We start from the raw sequence: 18,974 nt of genomic DNA, 5'->3' as shown, positions 1-18,974 counted from the left end.
TGCATGTACTTGTTTAAGTACTTGTTTTTAATTCTTTTGCATATATACCTAGGAGTGGAATTGCTGGGTTCTACGGTAATTCTGTGTTTACCTTTTTGAGGAACTGCTATACTATTTTCCGCAGGAGCTGAATCATTTTATGTCCCACCAGCAATGTGTAAGGGTTCCGGTTTCTCTACATTCTCAGCAGTGCTTGTTGTTTTCCACTTAAAAAGAAAAAAATTTTTGTAATGTTTTTTTTAATTTATTTTATTTATTTATTTTTGGCTGTGTTGGGTATTCGTTGCTACGTGCGGGCGTTCTCTAATTGCGGCGAGTGGGGGCTACTCTTCGTTGCGGTGTGCAGGCTTCTCATTGCGGTGGCTTCTCTTGCTGCGGAGCACGGGCTCTAGGAGCGCGGGCTTCAGTAGTTGTGGCATGTGGGCTCAGTAGTTGTGGCACGTGGGCTCAGTAGTTGTGGCTCGCAGGCTCAGCAGCTGTGGCTCACGGGCCTAGTTGCTCCGCGGCATGTGGGATCTTCCTGGACCAGGGCTCGAACCCCTGTCCCCTGCATTGGCAGGCAGATTCTCAACCACTGCACCACCAGGGAAGCCCCCTTGGCCCATTTTTAAATTAAATTTTTTTGCCTTTTTATTGTTGAATTTTAAAGTTCCTTATATAATATGGATACAAATCCCATATCAGATATATGATTTGCAAATATCTTCTCCCATTCCGTGGATTGTGTTTTTACTTTCTTGGTAATGTCTTTTGGAAGGACAAAAGTTCTTAATGTTGTTGAAGTCAAAATTTTTTTGGTCACTTGTGCTTTTGGTATCGTGGAAACTGGTTTTTAACTCGGAATTTTTCAGTCCCTTTTTTGATGATAGAGATTAGTGGAAACAGGAGGATAATCTAAATAAAATCTCATTGAAATACCCTAAAGTGTAGTTAGGCTGCAACATTCCATAAAGCTTAGTATTCTTAAGCCACAGAGAAACACAACAAGGTGGAATTGGAGGAAGGTGATTATGAACCCTTTGTTTTCTTTTCATCCTAAAGGGACTTCTGGTTTCTTGCTAAGACATAGGGACGCAATACTTCTGATCATCTTTCTGGCAAACAGTAGAACTAATTCTTGGACCCTTGGAATGTCTGGATTAGTTTTTGTTTTTTTGTCTCTAAAGATATATAGTCATCCTTTTATGTCTGAATTTTAAGCCACTGAAATTATCAGGAGAGGGGAAATGTCAGAGTATGTCTTCTGACAAATGAATCTTTGAACTGTGCAGGAAAACAGCACAACCTTGATCTTTCTGCAGCTTGAGTCAGACTTTTTCTTCTATGATGAATAAAGAATTATCTTCTTTGTGGTGGAGGTTTAGCCATTTGCTTAGGAGTACATGAATACGCATGTGAGTCCGCGTATATACGTGTGTGTGTGTATTATGATTGTTACTGTATTTTCAATTCTAGTTTACAGGAGGGGACAGGACGGCCTGTGGCTTCCAACAGAGCCATTACCTGTGCAGAGCTCGTGTTGGATGTCTCACCAAAGACACAGAGAGTCATTTTAAAGAAGAAGGTAAGAGAGCTTAGAACTTGGAGTTTAGAAGAAAAGATTTTTAGCCCTGGAAGGGACAGGGGCCACCTGGTCCACCCTCTCGTTTTGCAGATGAGCAAGCAGAGACCCAGGCCCGTGCTCAGATGGAACTTGGGCATCCTGACTGCTCCAGTTGTTGTTCTCCCCACTGTCCCATGATGCCTGCTCTAGGAATTCCAAGCCCTTCTCATCTTTGATACCTTTTCGAAGAACTTAATTCTTGAATTTATTTTTTTTCAAATTTGTGATTTGTCGTTTTCATTACTCTTTTTCTGTTGTAACGCTCCCCTAATCTACTTTTCCCTAAACTCAGTGGAAAAATTATCACACTGACAGTTTTTTCCCTTTTTATGCCAACATTCTTTTCAAGTTAGTTTATGAAATGATTTTGCTAATAGACTTAGATATTGAGAGAAAGAGTAAAGTTTGACCAGAAATATTGTGACTGACAGAAAGACTGGTAATAAATAGTTCAGACTTCAAAATGAATGTTGTTTGAGAACACAGAGGTGCAGAAACCACTTTAAGAGGAGGAAGATCACCAGCTGTAATTATTTGAAACCATTTACCTGAGGGGTGTGTTCTGGAAAATTTTGCATAATATAAATCATATAATCCCAAAACAACCCTGACAGAGGGTGTGTGTTTCCAGCCTAAATGGCCCTAATGCTGACAGAGGATGCCCTTTAATCAACTAAAGTGCTATCATGTGTGGCAGTAATGTAGGTGGGTTATGACTCATTTGGCTTTGAGGTTGTACAACTCTTACCACATTTTTCATGGGGGATAGATTCAAATTATTTCAAATTTTGCACATCAAATGAAACTTTAATACATGTGTTTCCAATTCAGTTTTATATTTGTAACAGCTTTATAGAGATATAATTCATATACCATACAAATCACCCATTTAAAATATACAATTCATTGGGTTTTAATATATCCACAGTAAGTACTACTCTAACCACACTCAATTTTAGAACATTTTCATCACCTCAAGAAAGAACCCTGTATCCTTTATCTATCACCCCCGCATTCTCCTTACTTCCCAGCCCTAAGCAGTCATTAATCTACTTTCTGTCACTGTAGACACCTCTGTTCTGGACTTCTGTCAATATACGAGTGGTCTTTAATGAAGGGCTTCTTTCAGTTATCCTAATGTTTTCAAGGTTCATCCATCTATCAATCAACCAGTACTTCTACATGTGTTTTTATATCATACCAGTTGAAAGTCACATAATTCAAATTTGCTTAAAATGTTATCACATTCTTTTATATAAGACTGTGTTTATGTGTTAGATACATTTTAGAAATAAGGTTTGGGAATGGTGATGAGTAAAGAGACCATGAGATGTAGTAATTGAAAGTAAACAATTTTCTAGACTTTATTGAACATTTTGAAAAAGGAAATTTTGAAAGGCAATAATCTAAAATTAAAGGAGTCTGACAAAAATCAAGGAATTGGGAAAAAAATAGAAGAGCCCTTGGAAATGATGCAGATGACCTTCAAAGAAATGTTCAAGTTAATGAGGACGTTAGAGTGAATGGAAACCAACTCAAGAGAAAGATGATGTATCAAGTGGAGTACGATCACCAGGTGTGGTCAGCAAAACAATAATAAATATGCATGTGACTTCCAAGGGCGAGGTGTCTGCTAAGTAGACAAAAACAGATTTTTTAAAATTAAGTAGCAAAAAATACTTTAAATAAAATTTTATAATTTACACACTTTCACAGTTGTCATTTCACTTGATGAGGATGAAAATCGGTAAATGGGAGGGAAGGTGATGAGTGAGTTACGTTGACATCTAAAACTAGGCAATGTTCTTTGAATTGGCACTAGGAAATGGACCTGTGTGCTTGAATTAGAAACCAAGAGTGGAAGGTTGACCTCTTAGGTTTTTGTTTGTTTGTTTTTGGGGATTTCTTTTTTTACTTTCTGTTTTGAAAGAATCTCAAATTTATAGAAAAGTTGGTAGAAGTTCTGTAAAGTGGATTTGTCCTGTTGCTGGTGATGTTAACGTTAGCACTTGCTTAAGGTGGTGTCTGCCAGCCTTCTCCACTGTGAAGGATGTTTTTCTTTTCCCTTGTATTTAGTAAATATTTTGTGGAGAGGTGCTTTGAGACTCTGTAAATATCCTGTTCCTCATCAAGTTTTCTATGTATGTATGTATGTATGCATGCATGCATGTGTATTAGCTTGGACTTCCAGAACAAAATACTACAGACTAAACAATGAGAATTTATTTCTCGCCGTTCTGGAAGCTGGGAGGTCCAAGATCAGGGTGCCGGCCGAGTCGGTTCCCGGAGGGGGCCCTTCTTCTGGTTTGTGGACTGCAGCCTTCTTACCGTGTCCTCAGATGGCAGAGGAAGAGTGGGGTCAGGGGTGAGGGGAGAGGAGAAAGCAAGCCCTTTGGTGTCTTAAGGACACTGATCCCATCAGGAGACCCCCACCCTCATGACCTCATCTAAGCCTAATTATTACCCAAAGGCCCCATTTTCATCACAACTGTGGGTTAGGTCTTCAGCATAAGGATTTTGCAGGGGCACAGTTCAGTCTGTAGCTTTATGTATGTCCCCATGGCTCCCTGTTTTATTCAGTGTGTTATCTGTTACTGTCAGGATTTATTTTTATCCTCAGTTCTCATATTTGGCCAGTGGGAGTGCCTTTAACCTTCTGTGTCCTTTTGACATATGCCCCCTCATGCCTTGAGCACTTTCATACTTTCTGACACAGCAAGTTATTTTGGGCTCATTTTGTACTTTCCCTGCAGCATTCCCAGAATTTGCCACTTCTTTAAGGAGCCCTGATTCCTTTTATCAGAGAATGGAATTTAGAAACTTAAGATATGTACACTAGGTGCCCTTGTTGCTGTTGTGGTGTCGCTGTTCCCAGACTCTCTCAAGGGACAGACCTAGCGATTTTATGTATACATGACGTGTATATGCACACACACGGCACATACTATATCTGCTTATATACATAACATATGTGCATATGCATACATATATCTTATATGTGTATTTATATATTCAACAGATTTCTCTGTCTCTGTGTATTAAGAACCAGCAGTTCACACTAATAGTTCTAATTCTAGTCCAGCATCACAAAGCTCATTCTAATTTTTTCCCTTTTCATATTTGTAACTCCCTTGTCCGACACTAAGAATGTATTTATTAATTTGATCAGTTCCCGTGAATGTAACCCATGTTCTCTCATCACAGTTGTGCCCCCCCCCCTGCCCCCGAGTGTGGACACACGCTGTTACCTGGCGTGGGCCCTGATCTCCACATGCTGGGCAGCTCCCCTTCCAACCCCACCCCCTGCAGGAGCTCCCTCCTCACCTGTCTTTGTCTCTGACAACCCACACTAGGCTCGCCTCCCCAGCCCCTCGATAGGGATCAGCACCCACCTTGGGTTTCAACATGCCCCTCTGGGCCGGGCCACCACAATATACCCACCTACTCTCACACAGCCCCCATGGCCTTCTCCCTCCCTCAGTCTCACCTCAAGGTTTTAGGACTAAATTGTGAGGAAAGGGGGCAGGGGAAGGGAACTGGAAGGAGAATGGTGGATGTTGGGTTTTTAAGTGGAGGTTTGGGTAGTTTCCAGTGATGGTGAGCCTGCACACACGGGCAGGCAGCAGAGGGTCCATGTATGAAAACTTGATGTCACCGGGGCATCTGTGCTTTGATTCCCGATCTGGAACACCTCCGGGAAGACTGAGATGCTTTTCCGTGTGGTTTTGTTGCTAGGGATAGATGTATTCTCTTACTGTGAACAGAGAAGTCAGCATGTGGGGATTGCGGGTGGAGAGGTGCAGCTCAGTTTCATCTCTTTTCACAGATAGAGGAGGCGTTAGCAGCCAGCAGAAAGAGCATCGTCACACTGCTGTATTTAAAATAGATAAAAAATAAATAAATAAATAAAATAGATAACCAACAAGGACCTGCTCTACAGCACAGGGAACTCTGCTCAATTCTCTGTACACCTGAAACTAACACAACATTGTTAATCAACTATACTCCAATGTAAAATAAAAATTAAAAAAAAAAAAAGAAAGAGCATCATATCTTCTAGATTTGAGTTCTGGCTTTGCCACTTAAAGATGATGATATCTGGTGTTTCACATTCCTGCCTGAGCCTCATTTTCCCACTGATCTCCCAGGTTTGTGAGAGGGATCAACTAGGATGCTGTACGTAACGTGCTGTGTAAAGGGATGTGATCATGATAACATAGCAAACATTTATCGAGGCATTAACCCTGTGCCACGTATGTGCTGAAAGTGCCATGTATTTATTACACTTATCACAAGAACCCTCAGAGGTAGCTTAATTTCCCCCTTTGACAGATCAGGAAACAGGAGTTCTGAGAAATTTAGTAGCTTATCCAAGGTCACTTAGCTAGTAAATGAGGCAGCTGGATTTCAGATCCTGGCATTCGACTCCAGCATTCATATTACTTTGTTAGCTTTTAATGCAGCTTTAACAGCTTTGATGCAGAAACTGTCTTTCCATCGCGGGACAGTGTGTGGATGCGTTTGTGGTACCCAGAATGTGATCCTGACAGGTCTAGTTGGAGTATACGTTCCCATAGAAAGAGTATTCTCAATGGTGAGGTGTTACTGAAATGGAATTACAGGGATTGTGTTAGAAAGGTAGTGTGGCAAAGTGGATAAGCATGTCGTCCCTGGACTCACACTGCAGGGGTTCAAACCTTCACTCTACCACCTACTAGTTATGTGACCATGGTGAAGTTTCTTTATCTCACTGGGACTTCTGCATTTTAAGTAAGAATAATAACAGTATATACCTCACTGGATTGTTTTGAGGATTAAATGAATTACTATGTGTAACTCACACTGATCAGTGGCTGACACATAGTAAATATTCAGGAGGTATTATTACTATTATTATTATTACTTCTTATATATAATGGATTATACAGACTTTCATGGATTGACCTGGAAGTTCAAGTACTGCTTATAAAATACTCCTAAGAGAAAATATATTTAGAATTAATAGCAATAAATCTAGTATAACTTTTGAATACAATCCACTTACTAGTAAACCCAGTAAATTGGAAATTGGAAACCATCAATGTAGTATGCTTCCCGTATAAACATGGGATGGGGGAGAGCTCTGGTAAATTCTGGTTGTCTGCCAGTTATGAGGATAACCAAAGACCAAATACTGGGAATATCATATATACTTTATATAATTGGATCGCTCTTTTAGGTAAGGGCACTGGAGGGCTGCCATCTGGAATAGCAGTTAACATAGCAGTGTAGCTAGTGGAGGAGATTAGATTGAACCTTGACTAACTGGTTTGCTCAGAAAGTATTAAGCGTATGAAAAAAATAAATTTTAAAAATTTATATTATTTGTCATTTTGGGTTGTTTGGTTCAAGAGTTTAGCACATTTTATCCGAAGTGCAACTAGAGATTGACAGCAGTGCAAGTTTGAATTAAGCATTGACATAGTCAGAAAGTGTCTTTTAGTGCAGTCCCTACTTGAGAACTCATTCAGCCCCGTGTGAAGCTCTTGAAGCCCTTGTATGAAGCCGTGGCTGCACATGATGGCTCTTGCTGTCTCTGCCCAACAGGAGCCAGGGAAGCGTTCTCAGCTGTGGAGGATGACTGAAACAGGCATGCTGGCCCACGAGGGCTCTTCGGCGCCTCACAACCCCAGCAAGCCCTTGGCCGCCCGCTCCACTGAGGGCTCTGCCATCTTAGATATTGCTGGTCTCGCTGCAGTCACTGACAACAGGTAACTTTCATGGCAACTTTTGATTCAAGTTCACTGCTTTCAAATTCAGACTCAGAAGAAATCTACACCAAAAAGCAAAGGGTCTATAAATGAAGTAAGAATTTGTATTTTTCTTCAATGACAGAAACCTGTTGTATTTCCAAACATGAGTATTGGGTTTCTGTTTTATGTTTTAAAGTTATTATGGAAGTGCCCATGGAGATGTTAAAAAAAAAAAAATCAAACTATAAGAAAGATATGTTATGAAACATGAATGTCTTTTCATCCAAACGTCTATCTACCCCTGCTCCCGAGAAGTGAACAGTTTGTTTTTTTAAATCTAAGAATTTTGTTAAATCCCTTGAAAGCGGAAATAAATTATTAAGAGAATAATCAAACGTGTTTTTATGACTAACTCCTTGGATTCAAATCAGCTCTTTAACTTTGAATAAGTTATTTTATTAGCCTGTTCCTCAGTTTCTCCATGAAATCAGTGTGTTTTCAGTTAATACCTTGTTTACTTCCAAAATGACTTTAGATGACTTAGAAGTTAAAACCCATTACAAAATAAAAGTATTTGGAAATAAAACAGAAAAGGATTTTCGAAAATATTTTAAAAACCTTTCTTGTGCTACATGACAGCTTGTCATTGTGAGAAAGCAAGAACCCCTATTATATGTATTAAATTATGAATCCTTAAAGTATTCATATTTGTGTCCTCATTGCTTTCCATTTTGTTTTATTCCTCTTTCCTCATTGAGAGATACCTAGCTGCCGTAGGATTCAAGCTACCTGCCTGTTAGATTTTAAGGGCAGAGGATATTGGAAGGAAGAAGAGTAAAACCGCGACCCTGATACTCTCTTCAGGCCTGAAATATTTGACTCACAGGACTTGTTGCATTTTCCTTTCTTCTAGATACGAGCCGCTGATGCTAAGAAAGCCTGATCGTAGGCGAAGCACAACCCAGACGTGGAGTTTCCGAGAAGGGAAACTGACCTGTGGGTTACATGGGTTGGTTGTCCAGGTTAGCAGTTTTTGACATCCCCAGTTGCAGCAAGCAGTGGTTGAGCCTTTTTTTTTTTTTTTTGAAACAAAGTCTTAATTAAGATATACATGAGATGTTGTTGAATGGGAAAAAAATAATTACAGTGCAAGTATGTATTATTTCATTTTAGTCAGGAAAACCACGAAACTTTGCGCCATCTATGCATATTTACACGGGAAATGTTATTGAAGGTGATATGTAAGAAATGTATTAGGAATGGTTGCTTCTGAGTGATGGTTTTTCCCCCCCCCCCCCTTGGCTTATCTGGATTTTTTTTCTTTGATGAGATAAATTACCTATGTAATTTTAAAAAGAAAGAAAGAAAGAAAAATGTCAGCTAAAAGCTCACCACTAAATTAGATGGATTAGTTTTAGACCTGTGAGGTTAAAACCATCTTTTATAAAGTGTTCTGTGAGATGGTGAGTGATCTTCATGGGCTCTGCGTGCCCTAGATTCTGTTTACTTCTGCATCCTCAGTGGTCCCCAGATAAGCATTTCATTGTTGTAGCGAATGTCGAAATGAAGATTGCTGTTCAGCTTCCCCTGCCTTCAAGTCAGCCAGTGCACCCCATGAAAAGCTCCCAGGTACTTTATAAGCAAATGTGTGTTTGGAAAGTTACCAGGAATTTGGATTTTCTCTCCTTCTGGCTTCAGGCCAGGAATGAGACCATGGATCTGAGATGAGTGGTAGGAAGGTGTCTCAACAGCACGTGTGACTGTGTGTGCAGTTCTGCCTCAGCCTGGGGCTTTACCCAAAAGGTAAACACTAGAACATCAGGCCCAGAACCTGGAGAGCTCTTAGTGTGTCTGACGCTGGTGGAAACCAGGCTGTCCTTCCATAAGGGGAGCCTGTTCTCCGGGGGAGCGAGCAGAACTGTACGGAGCCCCTGCCTGCTGTTTGGTGAGATTTATTTTCTTTATCTCTAGTGCCCTGAGCTTTTCTCATCAAAGACAAGCTGCTTACTTACATGAAGCACACATCTGGAATGGATTTGTGATTTTCAATTAGCAATGCAATTCAGACTTCTAGAGGCAAAAGAGGGCTTGTTATAATTGTTGGGTTCCGTGTCTGACCCTGACTTTACTTCTGGTTTGTTTCTAAAGCCCATGTAATTCCAGTTCTCTTAGAGCATCCTGCCCAACCCACCGCCGCCCCCCCACCGCAACCAAAAAAAAAAAATCCCTTTCTGGGGTTTGTTGTTTCTTGAATCTATTTCATCATTTCTCTGAGTGACCCTATAATAGCAGCATTCAGCAGAGCAGAATGTGTTTTGGTTAGGGAAATAAACTTGTTTCAATCTTATTATTCTGAATAAAATAATTGAAGGCATTAAAACATTTTCTGACACTACCCTTATAAGGTTGTGTATGCACTTTCTTTCTAAACTTAAAACAGTTATAAAAGCTTTCTCCATGTTGAAGCTATAAACCCAGCTCAAATTTTCCTTTTCATTACTCACTGTTTAAAAACTAACAGAGGGGGATCTAGACACTTTAGCTATTATCTTCTCTAGCCCTGTATTCACTCTCCCAAAGGCATCATTCTGCAGACTTCCATTTTACTTGGGGCATATAGCAAGAAGGTACTTTTCTCCAAAGGCCCGAATAACTGGCTATCAGATGACATTCACAGTTCCCTGTTTCATTTTAGAAGAGGCACCATATTTTGAATATTTGATTGTCCAGCCATATGCCTGTTTGGGGAGGTTTTCAACTCCAGAATTTGCTTTTTATTGGAAAGCTCAGTGATAGTGATACTTCTTAAATTTTCAGAATGTTTCAGCTTTTGAAGCAAACCCTAGTGAGAATACTCAGAGAAATAGGGTTTTTGGTACTTTTTTTTTTTTTAAGCTTATCTTAATGACTAGAAGTTATTACTAAACTAATATACTGTATTCCTGGAATTATCTTACCTTGAATTCCCTAAATTCATGTAGTGTAACTTTCCATCTTGTCCAAGTAATCCTCCTGTTCTTTATCATCTGTAAAGCTGAAAGAACAGTAAATGCTTTGCTATATGTTGACCATGACCCTTCAGAAGAGAGTTTAAATTTTGGTAACTTGTTTGAAATGACATGTTAAATTGTCAAAGTCAGTGCCTTTGCCTTTTCTTACACATCTTTATTCTGTCCTGTAGGCCAAAGGAGGGCTTTCTGGTTTGTTTGACGGAGCTGAAGTTGTTCTTGGTCCGGACACATCCATGGAGCTTTTGGGGCCAGTTCCACCTGAACAACAATTTATTAACCAAAAAATGAGGCCTGGTTCTGGAATGTTGTCCATCAGGGTCATCCCAGATGGACCAACTAGAGCGCTCCAGGTGATAATTTATCGTAAGAACTGACCGGAGTCTCAGTGTGCTCCCCCTGCCCCCACATAGTCAGTCATTCAGCAGATGTTTATTGAAGTATCTGTGCTGGATGTGAGGATAGCGTGTCCTTATTTATAAAGTGGGGATAAGACCTGCCTCACAAAGTTGTTATAAGAATCAGAGTATAAGTAAAATACAAGATGATTTTTAAAAAGTATAAGAATTATTTTGTAATAACTTATAAGGGAAAAGAATCTGAAAAAAAAGATAAATATGTATGTATCACTGAATCACTTTGCTGCACACCTGAAACTAACACAACATTGTAAATCAACTATACTTCAATAATAATAAAAAAAAAGAATGAGTAAAAAAAAAGTATAAGAATTAAAGAAGATAATGCCAAGAACAGTACATATTATTATCAATCATTATATATGTTTATTATATATTTAAATAATTGATACATTAATAACATTGACAACAAGGAGATATATGAGGTCTCTAATGAGATAATTAACATGTTGTGTTATGAAAGTAGGAGTGGAGGGTGCTATGGGGAGTATCTAGAAAGGATTTGTATGCCCAGATTTGGAGACTGGCAGGGGCTTTCTAAGAGAAGTAACACTTAAGCTGAGATCTGAATGTTAACTGAAGGGAGTTAGCCAAATCAAGAAGGAAAGGTGGAGGGGCTGTGCCCTAAGAATGAGAGTATTCATTCACCAGTTATTTACTGAGCCCCTATTAGAGCCAGGCACGGTTCTAGGTACTGAACCTAGACTAGTGAACAAACAAAGTTCTCTGCCATCTTGGAGCTTACATTCTAGTGGGGTAGATAAACCATGAGCAATAAACAAAATAAGCAAAGTATATATATATGGGAAGTTATATATCTCCATTGAAGGCCTGGAGATAAAGGAGAGTGATCCAACTGGCACATAGAATATGCTAAGAAATAGGCAGGGGACCGAAGCAGGGGCCAGAACATTAAAAGCCTGATACATGCTAAAGATTTTGTGTTTTTTCTATGGCAACAAAGAGTCAGGGAGTGACACAATCAGAAATTTATTTTAACTTGCTCACTCTGGATGCAGTGTGGAGAGTTGGAGTGAAACTGGAGACAGAGAAAGACCAGTTAGGAGGGATCTGGATGAGAGATTATGGTGACCCAAACTAGAATACATGGCAGGGGGGTGGACATGAGGAGGAGGTTGGAGAGAAATGAATAGAAATGAAAGCTTGTTAAGGGGTAGAGTCAGTCAGACTTAGTGATTGCTTGAATGTGCGGATGAGAGAGAGGAAGGAGTCAAGAGTGGCCTTCGAGATTTTGATTTGGGCAGCTAGGAGGATGATAATCTCCATCACTAAGAGATGTGCACAGAGCAGACTTCTGGGGGGAAATGAGGAGTTGAGTTTTGGACTTATTAAGTGTATGGTATCTACATGAAGGTGTCCGGAAGTCAGTGCAAGTATGGGTCTGTAGCTCAGGGAGAGTTCTGTGCTGGAGATATGGATTTATCAGGGCATGGGGAATTAGAGTTAAGGAAAAAGAAAAGATGTTGATGTGTAACAGTAAATTCTCTGAGATAGTACGCCATAATCCAAGCACCCTCCTCTTAAGGCAAAAAATGAATGCCTTGATCCTGAGGTTTGCATGTTTTGACTTGAGCTATAATTCTAGATCACCTACAGATGCCTAACTCCCGCTGTATGAAGCTCTCAAGGTCTGCAGCTTGGTGTTAGTCATACAGACTCAAGACCAAATTTGCTTCATTCTTATATCAATCTTACCTTAGCAGTGCTTTGGAAACCATTAACTTCCATAGGATTATTGAGCATATAGTGACTTTGACTTACACAATTGGTATGGAGTGGGTTTCGCAGTGGAAGTTTGAGCCCTCTTAGTAAGTACAGTGTTTTATTTGACCTCAGATAACAGATTTCTCCCAACGGAAAAGTGACCGTTCATCGTACGAAGTGGATGAACTCCCTGTTACGGATCAAGAGCTGCAGAAATTAAAGAATCCAGACACAGAGCAGGAATTGGAAGTATGTATTAGCTATTGCAAGGTCATTTCTTCATTACAAATTTGTTTAGAATTTTGGTCTTTGGTTTTCTCAGTTGAGACCTTCTCTTTTCTTTCTGACCTCTATGACTTCTAAGTATCAGTGTTACTTCATAGTATTTAGTGTTATCACATCATGAATGTGTGGATATGTTAGTTAAATGACAGCTCAGGTCAAATCAGAATGTAACAAATGTTGTTACAGTAAGATGAAAATAAAGAAAGCTAAATTATTTGAATTTTAAAAGGAGTGAAGGTTGAGAATAAGCAAACTAGGTTTTATCTTTTTGGCCCCAGTTGACTCTGACATCTTCTTTTCCCTGGCCCTGTTTGGGCATTGGAAAGAAAGTGAAAAGTTTGGAAAGGAACATGAGATAAGTGTGAAAAAGCACACTTATTCCATATTTATTCAGTAATCTTAAAAAAAAAAAACCTATATGTAAAGCACTGTATTGGATGTTATAGAAGTTTGGTGAATAACTTAATAAGAGCTTGTCTCTCAAATAGGGACAAAGATTCTCAAATGATTATTTTCCTGTAATGAGATGCAGAATGTCATCAGTGCTCTGGTAGAGGTATTATCATATCACTGCGGAGTTCTGGTTGGGGTGGGGAGTGTGCCTGGAGAGGAAGGCTTCTAGTGAGATGATGGAATTTGAGCCGTCAAGGTGAGTAATACAGCTCCTACGTGGTTTTCATCTGCTTAGAGGCAAAGTAGAGGGATTTAAAGCCATTTATTTCCTTGTACTCTCCTGGCTACCTTGAGCTCTGTTTTAAACTGTCAGTGTGCCATATTTTGGTTTCCTTTCAGGTGCTTGTGAAGTTAGAAGGTGGAATTGGGTTGTCTTTAATTAATAAAGTCCCAGAAGAACTGGTCTTTGCAAGTCTTACGGGAATCAATGTGCACTACACACAGCTGGCCACCAGTCATATGCTAGAACTCAGCATACAGGATGTACAGGTGAGAGGGGGAGGCTTAGGACTTGTTGATCTCCTTTTCTTCCTGCTGAACAGCCAACCAGATCAGTGTTTGATGTTCTAAAAACTTTAATGCTTTGGCACAAATTTCTTGTGGTCTTCAAAAGATCGTTCTATGAAAAGAATTCTTTTACCTATATTTGTCTTACTAATTTTTCTGTAGAGCAGAATTCTGAATATAGCAGCTAGTCCATCAGTAACTTAGATAACTTAGTCAAGGTGGCATGGAGGAAGGTGACCCATGGTCCCTCATCTTGCCAATAGAGAAAACAGTGGAAACCATCTAACCATAATTTAGAGGAACTGAAATTCACCATAGGGAGAAAAACAAGGGAAGTGGACTTGTGCTTCCGACCAAGGTGGAGTAACAGGGACCTGATTTACTTTCCTACCTGAAACACCCCCAAAATCCAGATCAAATAAGGAGACAACAGATTCAAGACACTGGACATCAGGCAACAAAGGACAGTGATCCCTGAGAGGTGGGAAACAAAAGAGGTGAGCCCTGCAATCACCCCAGCTTGCTGCCTTGAAAAAGTTTCCAGGCCATGTCACCAGGCGGAGAGACTGAGACAGAACCCATCAGAGTGGATGAGCTGAACAGGGTTGAGAGTCCTAGGACCAAGGCGGCCAGAGTTCATGGGACGGCAGACCTGGGAGGAGAACGCTGCACAGAAAGAAGTCTCGGGAGATCTGCAGAGGGCCCCGCAGATACTCAGCAAAGGGCAGATCAGAGGAGCCTGCCATCCGCAAGGCTCATGGGAACAGCACCGGCTGCTCACCGCCGGCCACACTGGGAACACTGATAATTACGGGACATTGGGAGGAGCCTTCCAGAAAGTCTTGGGCCTCCGTGGAGAGCTGTGTGCCCTAGGCTGAGCACTGCTCCAGACCCACCTAACAAATCAGTCACACAAAAGGAAACTCTGGAAGAATCAATCTGTTTCCAAGTAAATTAACCATATCCCTGAACAATGAAGCTCAAGATTTAATGGAGTACAGAAACATCCAGCACCCAACAAAGCAAATACCACAGTATCTGGCATCCTATCAAAAATTACCAGGTGTGCAAAGGGGCAGGAAAGCACAGTATATAATGAGGAGAATAATCATTCAGAAGTAACCCAGAGCTAACACAGATGTTTGGATTTTCAGAGAAGGACATTAAAACTCATTGTAACTGTATTCTGTTCTACATGTTCAAAAAGTTTAGTAGAGACATGGAAGATATAAAAATCTCAAATCAAACTTCTAGAGATTAAAATGAAATGGAAAAAACACTAGATTTGATCTGTAGCAGATGACACTGTAGAAGAAATGATTAGTGAACTTAAAGCCATAACGAGAGAAACTGTCCAAATTGAAATACCCAGAGAAAAATAATCCAAGGGGGAAAAAAACCCACAAAGAGAGCAGCATCAGTGACCTATGGGAAAACTTCAAGCAACCTAATATATGGATAATTGGAGTCCCCAGAGGAGAGAGAGAGGAGGAGACAGAAAAAAAAAAAAATTGGAAGGAATTTTGTAATTTTTATGTTTGTTAGAGGGTTTTGTTCTTGTTGTTAGGTAAATGTCTGCTTTTTTTTTTTTTTTTAATCATGAATAACTTTTAAAAGTCATGAATTAGGGACTTCCCTGGTGGTCCAGTGGTTAAGAATCCACCTTCCAATGAAGGGGGCGTGGGTTTGATCCCTGGTCGGGGAACTAAGATCCCACATTCCGAGGGGCAGCTAAGCCCGTGCACCCCAACTATTGAGCCGGCGTGCTCTAGAGCCTGCGTGCCACAACTAGAGAGAAGCCCGTGCGCCGCAGTGAAGGATCCCGCATGCTGCAATGAAGATCCCATGTGCTGCAATTAAGACCCGATGCAGCCAAATAAATAAATAAATAAACATTTAAAAAAATAAAAATCATGAATTAAATTCAATTTTATTTAAAAAAAAAAAAAGAGATTTCGACCATAAATTTTCCAGACTTAGTGAAAACTATAAACTCACAGAAGCGGCTCAAATGCAAACCCACATTCACACCCTCCCCTGCGCCTCCCCCCTGCCCTGCCACACACACGACATGAAGGAAACTGTACCAAGGTACATCCTAATCATTTATTCAAAACCAGTGATAAAGCATCCAGATTAAAAAAGCCACGTTCCTCACAAGGAACAAAGGTGAGAATGACAGCCAGTTTCTTATTGGGAGCAATGCAAGTGAGAATATGATAAGCAACGTCTTTAAAGTGTTGAAAGGAAAAAAAACCTGCCAACCTAGAAGTCAGTGCCCAGCAAATATATCTTTCAAAAACAAGGGTGAATTAAAGGTGTTTTTAGACATTCAAAAACTTAAAAGGACTCATTTCTAGCAGATCCACACTACAAAAAAATGGTATAAAGGATTATCATGCCAAAACCCCTTTTCAGAAGAATTTTTTCTTTCATCATATATCACAAATAGCAGAGAGTTCAGGCTAATGACATCCCATTTGTTTGAGGATAAAAAGTTAGTATCTTGCACCTCTATTTCTTTGTCTTCCTTTTTTGATCTTACAGAGAAGATCCGAGGAATCATTTGCTGTTCATTAATTTCATTGACTTTTTACCGTAATTAAAAAGATTTTTTTTTCCTGTAGCACCTCTTGATTTAATGTGTGCTGTAAATTGTAGAAAATAAATAGATTCGAGAATTTACTATGATTACAGTGCTATGAGGAAGAATTTTTAAAAACAGAAAATATAGTCCCACCCTTAGGGAATGTCTAAATCTAATTGGGAGACTAAAACAAGAATCAGAAATTTGCAGTTAGTACACTTGTATCAAATGTGTTTGGGGAAAGAACAAAGAAGAGGTCAGAATAAGGTGAGACTTTACCGTCATTTCCTCTATTGGGTGTGACCGGTGATTCATTCACTCGGTGGATTCTTACTGAGTATCATCTTTGTGCTGGGCATGGCACTGGGCTCTGGAGATAGCACCGTGACTCAGAAGATGAAGTTTCTGCTCTCTGAGCTAACAGACTAGGGAAGAAGTCAGCCAGTAAGTGAGCGAGCAAGCAAATAAATAATTCCAGCCTGGTATAACTGCTGTGAGAGAATAAAGAGGGGTGCTGCTGCTTTAGGTAAAGTGGCCTAGGAGGGTCTTCCTGAGGAAGTGGGAGCTGAGCTGAACTTGGAAGAAGAGAATGAGAAAACCAGAGAAAAGGTATACTAGGGGGAAAATGTTTGGGAAAATTCTGAGGGAGGAGAGACTTGCCCATCTTTGAGAAACAGCGGGGAGGCTTGTGTGCAGGCGCGGTGGCGAGCCTGGAGGCCAGTGGTGTGTAGTGAGACTGGATCAGGTGGGCCCTTGGAGGCTGTGCTGAGGAGTGCCGTCCTGTCCTCGGAGAAAGGGAAGCCACGGCAGGGTGTCCAGGAAGGAGGGACATGATTTGTGTTTTTGAAAGATCATTTTGGCTGCTGTATAGAGAGCATATGGTAGGAAGCAAGAGCGGAAGTAGGAAGAAGTGCTCTAGCTCCCTCGCCCTTTTCTCTGCACCTTGAAAGCCAACAGAAGGACCATCTGCAGCGATTGTACAGAATGGTTCTCTGGGAACCCATGTGATACAATGGAAAGGTCAAGGGCTTGATGCTCGAAATACCTGCATTTGAATCCCAACTCTCCTACTTACTATTATACCTTGTGAATGTGGGCAAGTAATTTAACTTCTCTAAGCTTCTCTAAGCTTCTGTTTTCTTGTTTGTAAAATGGGGAGGAATAACACTTAACCTTTAGGGTTGTAGTGAGGGATGTGTTAGGTGATGTGTAGGAAGTACGCTTAGGGGTACCCGACACGTGTTCTCTCCTCTTTCCTCTTCCTAGTGTGGGCCTTTAGGGTAAAACAAAGTAAAGGTGCTTGCTTCCTGCCGTTGAGCCTCCGGATGTCCGTAAACCTACCTGAGTGTGGAGAGTGTGTTCTCGGTGATGGTGCTGATGGGGGGGATGAATAGAGCAGTCCCTGGTGCCACTGCTTTCATCACTCCGTTCCGAGAAGGGAGTTGACTTTAGGATGGGCAGCTGTGCCCGTTTGGTAGCCATCTGCTACTGATTCTCTAGTTTGAGTTCTTCAGGGAATTTGGAGCAAGAGAAACATCGATAGCCTAGTGGTTGAGAGCGTTCGCTTTGGGGACAGAGAGAAGTGGAGTCAAGTCCTCGTTCTGTCATTGACTAGGTGTACAACCTTAGGCAGGGGGCTCTCTTCTCAGCTTCTTTGTCTATGACGTGAGGACGGTGATGGTCCCCAGGAGGTTGTGGTGAGGATGCAGCAGAGCCCTGAGTTTGATAACTTGGACAGGCTGACCGTCGTGGGACTTGATGAGATAATGCTTGTGAGGGGACCAGCTCGGTGCGTGGCACACAGTACTCACCAAATAAAGTATAGCTCCTAACTACTGCTATTATTGTTGCTGGTGTTAGTGAGAATATATTTTTCCAAAAGTACTTTCTGAATGACCTGCATATTGTGAGACCTAGTTAAAGGTAAAAATGAAAACTGAGCAATTTGTCTGTTTTTGTTGCTGCTTTTTCATGTCCTAGGTGGACAATCAGCTCATTGGCACCACGCAGCCCTTCATGCTCTTTGTGACTCCACTGAGCAATGAGAATGAGGTCATTGAGACAGGCCCTGCTGTGCAAGTGAACACGGTGAAGTTCCCCAGTAAGAGCGTGCTGACCAACATCTACAAGGTAGGCTGGTGGGCTTGATTTGTCCTCTCGCAGCCAAGGCTCAGAGCAGCAGTGCAGGCTGTGGATGGAAATAGTCCAGTGGGGGTAAGGCACTAAGCGACTCGATACATTGTGTAGCGGAATTGATGGAAACTCCTCTTAAAACTTCAGATTCTCAGTTGTGTTGTTGATGATTCAGCGGGCAATAGTACTGAATCCGTAGGGGCCAGAGCCTGTATTCGTCAGCGTGAAGTCTCTGCAGGAAAGTATAGCATCTTCTAGACTGGTCGTGACCAGGCATGATCTCGATATATTATTAAAATAATAATCCCAAAATTAGCACACAACATTGTAAATCAACTGTACTTCAATAAAATAAATTAAAAAAATAATAATCCAAGACTACTGGAAAAGGGATAGGAGGGGCCTGACCTTGGGACAGACATCCTCCACTGTAAGCTGCCACACTGTTTACTAAAAGCAGATCATTCAGAAGTGATAAACTTTCTTTCCTGGAGAAGTCTTCATGTACAAGCTAGCGTTACA

At 40.8% G+C, this 18,974-nt stretch overlaps 1 protein-coding gene across 12 annotated transcripts in view; it reads left to right on the top strand.

The window, feature by feature from the left end:
• Window positions 1-18,974, top strand: part of VPS13D (vacuolar protein sorting 13 homolog D) — a 255,125-nt gene that overhangs the window by 128,830 nt on the left and 107,321 nt on the right. For all 12 annotated transcript variants that reach the window (XR_014241483.1, XM_082380826.1, XM_082380821.1 and 9 more), the window contains 7 exons: window positions 1,456-1,564; window positions 7,190-7,353; window positions 8,249-8,357; window positions 10,517-10,696; window positions 12,620-12,736; window positions 13,565-13,714; window positions 18,300-18,449. Coding sequence is in view for 11 of the 12 variants with exons in the window: in XM_082380826.1 (XP_082236952.1) it covers window positions 1,456-1,564; window positions 7,190-7,353; window positions 8,249-8,357; window positions 10,517-10,696; window positions 12,620-12,736; window positions 13,565-13,714; window positions 18,300-18,449 (979 nt within the window). In the remaining variant the exon portion in view is untranslated. The remainder of the gene's footprint in view (window positions 1-1,455; window positions 1,565-7,189; window positions 7,354-8,248; window positions 8,358-10,516; window positions 10,697-12,619; window positions 12,737-13,564; window positions 13,715-18,299; window positions 18,450-18,974) is intronic.

Source organism: Balaenoptera borealis (assembly GCF_965194805.1).
Source record: "Balaenoptera borealis genome assembly, chromosome: 1".
Classification (NCBI taxonomy): domain Eukaryota; kingdom Metazoa; phylum Chordata; class Mammalia; order Artiodactyla; family Balaenopteridae; genus Balaenoptera; species Balaenoptera borealis.
The sequence above is the reverse complement of the archived record's forward strand: the minus strand, read 5'-3'. Positions and strand labels throughout refer to the sequence as shown.